Source organism: Hyaena hyaena, unplaced genomic scaffold (assembly GCF_003009895.1).
Source record: "Hyaena hyaena isolate Hyena2069 unplaced genomic scaffold, ASM300989v1 scaffold_104, whole genome shotgun sequence".
Lineage (NCBI taxonomy): Eukaryota > Metazoa > Chordata > Mammalia > Carnivora > Hyaenidae > Hyaena > Hyaena hyaena.
In genome coordinates this window covers 1,280,719-1,287,463 of record NW_024080736.1, presented here as the reverse complement: position 1 = coordinate 1,287,463, position 6,745 = coordinate 1,280,719, and the positions used below count along the sequence as shown (strand labels likewise).

General features: G+C 40.5%; 1 protein-coding gene across 5 annotated transcripts in view; it reads left to right on the top strand.

Annotated features, from left to right (window-relative positions):
- The window catches only part of HELZ (helicase with zinc finger), a 160,751-nt gene that overhangs the window by 145,873 nt on the left and 8,133 nt on the right, over positions 1-6,745 (top strand). For all 5 annotated transcript variants that reach the window (XM_039235929.1, XM_039235931.1, XM_039235927.1 and 2 more), the window contains one exon: positions 3,634-3,886. In XM_039235929.1, the coding sequence (XP_039091860.1) occupies positions 3,634-3,886 (253 nt within the window). The remainder of the gene's footprint in view (positions 1-3,633; positions 3,887-6,745) is intronic.

The following is a 6,745-nucleotide window of genomic DNA, read 5'->3' as shown; positions in this document are numbered from 1 at the left end:
GTGTGTGTGTGTGTGTGTGTGTGTGTGTGTGTGTGTGTGTATTTAAGATTTTTCTTAAAGTTTATTTGAGAGAGAGCGTGTGCGTGCCTGCACACACACGATGGGGGAGGGGCAGAGAGAGAGAATCCCAAGCAGGCTTCATGCTGTCAGCGTGGAGTCTGATGCAGGATTCGAGCTCAAGAACTGCGAGATCATGACCTGACCTGAAATCAAGAGTCGGATGCTTAACTGACAGCCACCCAGGGACTCCTTGTGGTTTATGAGTCTATTCATTGTTAAAAGGTATTTGTTTATACTACCTGTGTACATATGTTTATTATTTAATGAAAAAAGGCTTATAAAGTTAATGCCCGAAGTTCATGTGAATATCCTTAATGTTCTGTATCGTCAGGGGATTTGATTATTATAACCTGTTCTTTCCGAGCCCATAACAGATGTTAGTTTTTTAGTTTCATATTCACACATAAAGGCTTTACAGTGTGATTCCCTTACACATTGTGACTGGGCTTACTAAACACTTAAGGCATGGTAATCAAAAGAAACACTTCATTTTGATTCTAGGAACTGATGATCTTCATAACAAATCTTGATAAAAAAGACACTGCACAAGTTGTTGTGATCAGTCGTTCAGGGATTGCCTAACCATAGAGAGCATAAAGCAGTTTAGAAAGGTTAGTTATTCTACTCAGCATTGTAACTTAATGGCCTAGACGAACAAATTTCAAATGTACTGATTAAATTCACAGTTGACAGTTAGGATGGCTAATGTTCTAGAAAACCAGAATCAAATTCAGAATGATCATTGACAAAAGTTACATGCATTCATTCATTTATTAATGTTTGTTTATTTATTTATTTATTTTTATGTTTTATTTATTTCTGAGAGAAAGAGGGAAATAACAGAATCTGAAGCAGGCTCCAGGCTCTGAGCCAACTGTCAGCACAGAGCCCGACCTAGGGCTCGAACCCACGAACCACAAGATCATGACCTGAGCCGAAGTCGGACGCTTACGGACTGAGCCACCCAGGCGCCCCTGTTTAATTATTTTTGAGAAAGAAAGAAGGAGTGAGCATGCAGGGGAGGAGCAGACAGAGAGGGAGACCAAGGGGCACCTGGGTGGCTCAGTTGGTTAGGTGCCCGGCTTCTGGCTCAGGTCATGATCTCGTGGTTTGTGGGTTTGAGCCCTGCATCGGTCTCTGTGCTGATAGCTAGCACAGAGCCTGGAGCCTGTCTTTGGATTCTGTGTCTCCTCCTCTTTCTGTTCCTCTCCTGCTCACCCTGTCGCTGTCTCTCTCTCTCTCTCTCTCTCTCAAAAATAAATAAAACATTAAAAAAATTAACCAAAAAAAAAAAAAAAGAAAAAGACTGAAAATCCCAAGCAGACAGAGAATCCCAGGCAGGCTCCCATGCTGTCACCTAGGGCCTGAGATCATGATCTGAGCCAAAATCAAGAGTCGGACACTTAACTGACTAAGCCACCCAGGTGCCCCTGAAAAAATTGCTTTTAAAGCAGAGCAGAATTGATGGTGAATTTCAGTATTATACTTACAGAGCGAAGAACAATATGGAAACAATATATGGAACAATATATGGAAAGAATTAGCTAGCTGGATCTCTTGCATTTCTATTTAGTAGCTAAAACTTTGGAAATGAAGAAATGACTTGGATGCTCATTGTTTAATAGTGAGAAAATTGCTCTCCTCCTGTCCTTTCCTGCCTTTCTGAACAAGCGCCTGCAGTCCAGACCCATTCCCTCCCCTGCTTTATCTCCTAATGGTTCATCTGGGATGACGTTCCCCTCACAGTGCTTATACCCACACTTTCCTGCGTTTAACTGGCCCGACAGTATCTGTTTTATATTCCCAACAAACAAACTGCTGTTATTGTGCTAATTCACCTCTCTCTCTTCTTTGTAATCTAATCTCCAGTTCTTGAGTTCCAGTTATTGCTAACAGTAATGGTAAAAGAAAGATTCCTCAGAATCGTAATGATCACAAACGGAATAATAAATCTATTATTGAGGACGAGGGGGAGGGGGGGCAATACAAAGTCCATCTCATTCTGTCATTTAAGATCTACATGGAATCTTATCTTTGTATGTTACATTAAAACATTCTCTGACAACAAACCCTTCCTGTGTGCCAAGAACAGTTCTCAATGCTGTACATGCTGAACTCATTTAAATCTTAACCACAATGCTAAGAGGCAGGTCCTGTGGGTAACGAAGCCATGTGTACCTACGAAGCTCCCAAGAGTTAAGGTCGATTGCCCAGGTGACGGCTGGCTGGTAAAGGCAGCCTGAGGTCTAACCCAGATAGCCTGGCTCTAGGCTGAGGCTGCGTACCTAACTACCACTCGTACCGCCTTACCACCAGAGTGGAGACTGAATATCAGTCACACCAGTCAGGCAGGAAGAAATTGGAGGGGGCATGGGGAACTGTAAACAGTCTTGAAATGGCTGGCAATGGCTCTTGGTGAGAGGGTTAAAGGGATCTGAGTTGTGTGGTTTAGGGAGGAGGAAATACCAGCAGTAAGTTAATTGGGACTGTTGAAAGGAAATGTGCAGTGGGCCAGATCACAAGTCCTTCACCTCGGGCTGGAGGAGTCCTGTCTTGCCATTAAGTCTAAGGAATAATAAATCGGGAGGCTGTGAAGATCTGGCACAAGCCAGAAATCTAGAATGGGTTGCTGTTCAAGGTGGCCATGGTTCATTTGACTGTGACTGTAATTTCCCCCATTTAATTTTGAGTAGATACATTTCTTCTTCATTCTTAATCTAATGTTCCCTAAGATGGCAATAGAGTTTTAGAACTGAGGACAGGTAGTTCAGCTCCATATCTTACAGACAAGAAAACAGAACCAGAAATTATTACTTAAAAAAAAATTTTTTTTTCGCTCAGCATAACACCCTCAAGGTCCATCCACGTTGCTACACATGGCCAGATTTCATTCTTTCTCATTGCCATGTAGTATTCCATGGTATAGATAAACCACATCTTCTTGAACAAGGGGGAGAAGAAGGGCGGAAATGGTGGGGGAAAGGGAGAGAGGCAAACCATGAGAGACTCTTGAATGCTGACAAAAACTGAGGACTGATGGATGTGGGGGGGGGGATGGGCATGGAGGATGACACTTGTGGGGATGAGCACTGAGTGTTATGTGGAAACTAATTTGACAATAAACTATTTGTAAAAAAAAAAAAAAATTTTTTTTTTAATGTTTCTTTAATTTGGGTGGGGGGAAGGGGCAGAGAGACACAGAGACAGAATCAGAAGCAGGCTCCAGGCTCTGAGCTGTCAGTGCAGAGCCTCACACAGGGCTCAAACCCACAAACTGTGAAATCATGACCTGAGCCAAAGTGGAACGCTTAACTGACTAAGCCACCCAGGTGACCTCAAGAACCAGAAATTAGATATGTGTGGTCATAGGACTAGCTGCTAAGGGCCAGAACTGAGTTTTGAACCCAGGTCTCCTGAACACTGTGTAAGGCTGCTTTTTGGGGCAGGGTGGGGTCATAGTCACAGAGGGGAGCACTTTGAGAATTGCTGTTTAATACAGTGAGATTGCTTGTACTGAAGGGGGAAGCGGTGTAAGCTTCACTGATTCATGAACTGTCCTTTTTCTTTGTGTAGTATGAACCCAGAGGACCTGGTCGGCCCTTGTACCAAAGAAGAATCTCATCTAGCTCAGTCCAGCCTTGTTCTGAAGAAGTAAGCACTCCTCAAGACAGTCTTGCTCAGTGTAAAGAGCTTCAGGACCATAGTAACCAATCTTCTTTCAACTTTTCATCCCCGGAGTCCTGGGTAAACACCACCTCATCTACCCCCTATCAGAACATTCCGTGTAATGGACCCAGCAGGACAGCTCAGCCCAGAGAGTTGATAGGTAAGAGAGTTGGTGCCTTGTTAAAACTGCAGTCTTTAACTACTTGGCTTCTGGATATTAATGGCATTTTTCTTCCTCCTACCCGCCCCCCTCCCCATTTACATTATTATCTTTGAATCCTGTTTGATGCTCATGGGTGTGTCTCAGGCATACAGTGTTAATTTAGAACTTTATTCAGTCCATATTTATGGTCTGGAAGGGAAGTAGATCTATCTCTGGGGAGCTCATTGATTGAATCATTTTGACCTGTGAATGAAAGAAAGAAGTAATGAAATTTAAAGTGCATTTCTAAATAGAATCACCTTTGCTTGGGAAAAGTTTGTTTTCTGGCTTTTGATTTTTTTTTTTTCCCTCCCAGGATTAGAGGTGGGCATTGGTTGGGTCAACATGAGTTTTCAAGGATTTATTATCAATACATCTTTGCCATGCAATAGAGTTTGGCCACGAAAGAAACCAATAAAGCCCAACATTTTGAGATTTAGAAATCCCGTGTTATTTCCTTATATTCTAATGAACTCAGAAATCTAAAGCTAAAGAGGAAAAAAAAAGGCATAGAAAGGAATTGGAATGGACAAGGCTCCTATATTGTTGGGTAGGAAGTCTAAAGTCTTTAGCCTTGAATGCAAATAGATGCACTTTTATCCTTTTCCTGTTCCCTCTTTTTTTTTTTTTTTTTTTTTTTTTTGAATAATAAATGTAAGGAAACAAATGATACTATTTGAGTTCTCTAACCTGTAGCCTTCTCTTTGTAGGCTGTAGACATTGATCTTTGTGAACAAGCCTGTGATCTTTGTTGGGTGAATTTCTGCCCCGGTAGCATCAACCTTTGTATTTGAATTTAATTTTGTTCATCCTTAGAATGTGAATCTATTGTTTCTGCAACTGGCCCGTGTTTGAGTGTGTGCGGTACAAGCATATTTTTAGAACAATAGATGTGGCAGGACAGAAGCATTAAAAAGATTATGGGTTTGTTTCCTGGCAAGACACATTGTCATTTTAATTTTTAAAACATTCATTACTACCTGCAGTGTATAAGCTACTGTATCTTTCCTAGGGCTTGCTTTGTCATTTTTAAAGGTCTAACATAAATATTATCATATCTCAGTTAATTGAGAAGCATATCATTTACAAAATCAGTAATAAGAATTTTTTTAAGGTTATTTATTTATTTTGAGAGAGAGGGTGCATGCACATGTGCGCAGGTGGGGGAGAGGCAGCGAGTCCCAGGTTGGCATCAGCGCCATACAGGATCCCATGAACCGCAGGATCATGACCTGAGCTCTGGTCAAGTCGGCCGCTTAACCGACTGAGCCTCCCAGGTGCCCCTTGTTACTTTTTGGTGGTTTTATTATAACTTTATTTATTTATTATTAAAAACTTTTTTCATGTTTATTTTTGAGAGAGAGACTGACAGAGCATGAGTGGAGGAGGGGCAGAGAGAGGGAGACACAGAATCGGAAGCAGGCTCCAGGCTCCGAGCTATCAGCACAGAGCCTGATGCAGGCCTTGAACCCGTGAACTGTGAGATCATGACCTGAGCTGAGTCAGATGCTCAACCAGTGGAGCCATCCAGGCGCCCCTATTATAACTTACTTTAACGGCAACATCCTTTCTCTGTTTTTTTTTCCCACCTAAATTTTGGGATAACTTTTGGTCAAATCAATGAAAACCTGACTTGAGCTGATAAGGTAGAAAGTTTCTAAATAACTGTCCAAAGTGCATGTCATTTTAATGGTATCTTTTCCACAAATATACAATTATTATTTTGTCATTACTAGCAGACAAATTGTAGCATTCTTTCGTTGAAAGTAACAGTGAAAGTGTTAAAAAATGAGCTCAAGACCACAAGTATCCTGAAGCACAACTTCTTGTCTATCGGTATTTATTTATTTATTCATCCATTCATTCTTAGAGGAGTGCAGCCATTGCCTGGGGTGAATCAGAAGGAAAATAATTACCACTGGGAAACTTTTTTCTGAAGTTTGAGACTTCTTGAAGAAAACTTTATATCATTTTGGTTTGGAACTCACAAGAGGTCATTGCATCTGGTGCAGTCATATTTTCTCAGTTGTGACCCCGAGAGCAAAGGACTGACCGTGTCTTTGACCTTTTTGAAGTTGGATTTCCCAATTTGTCACTGATCACACTTCAAGTTCTCAGTGAACACGTGCTGAATAAGGAGAGAATGAAAATAGGTCCTGTGCCCGTCAGGGTGTGTGTGGTCCTGTCACATCTCTCAGCCTTTACACCTGGCCATGTCCGCTGGGCGGGAAGCTTCACTTCTCCCCACACACGGATGTGTTTGAGTTCTTTCCACTTCCCTTGGGGATCATATGTAGTACTTTTATCCGATATTCCCTGTTAATGTACAGATAAAAATTTAAGATTAGGTAGATAACATTGAATAATATCATTGGTTGTCAGATTAGTAATAGTTTTAAAGAATAGTTTCTCTTATCTGGAGTAGATGTGGTAAGTCATTAATAAAAATCTTGAGCTCGTGATTAAATAAGAATGGAGCTATTAGGTTGGAACTATTTTGTAAGTATTGATTATTTAGTTGAAAATATTTAATTATATTGTTATGAAAATGAGAACATGGTTAAAAAATAAATCTTAGTAAAGTAAATAAAAATAGCAAGTTCTTGAACAAATCAATAAGATGTTTATGTATTATGTTAGGCAGTACAGTCCACTGTTATATTGAAATATTTGGTGAGGGTTTTTTTTTTATGTTTTAAGCTTTTATTTAAATTCTAGGTAGTTAACATATAGTGTAACATACATTTCAGGATTAGAATTTAATGATTCATCATGGTATGTTTGTTAAACTAATACTTTTAAAGGCATAGCACTCCT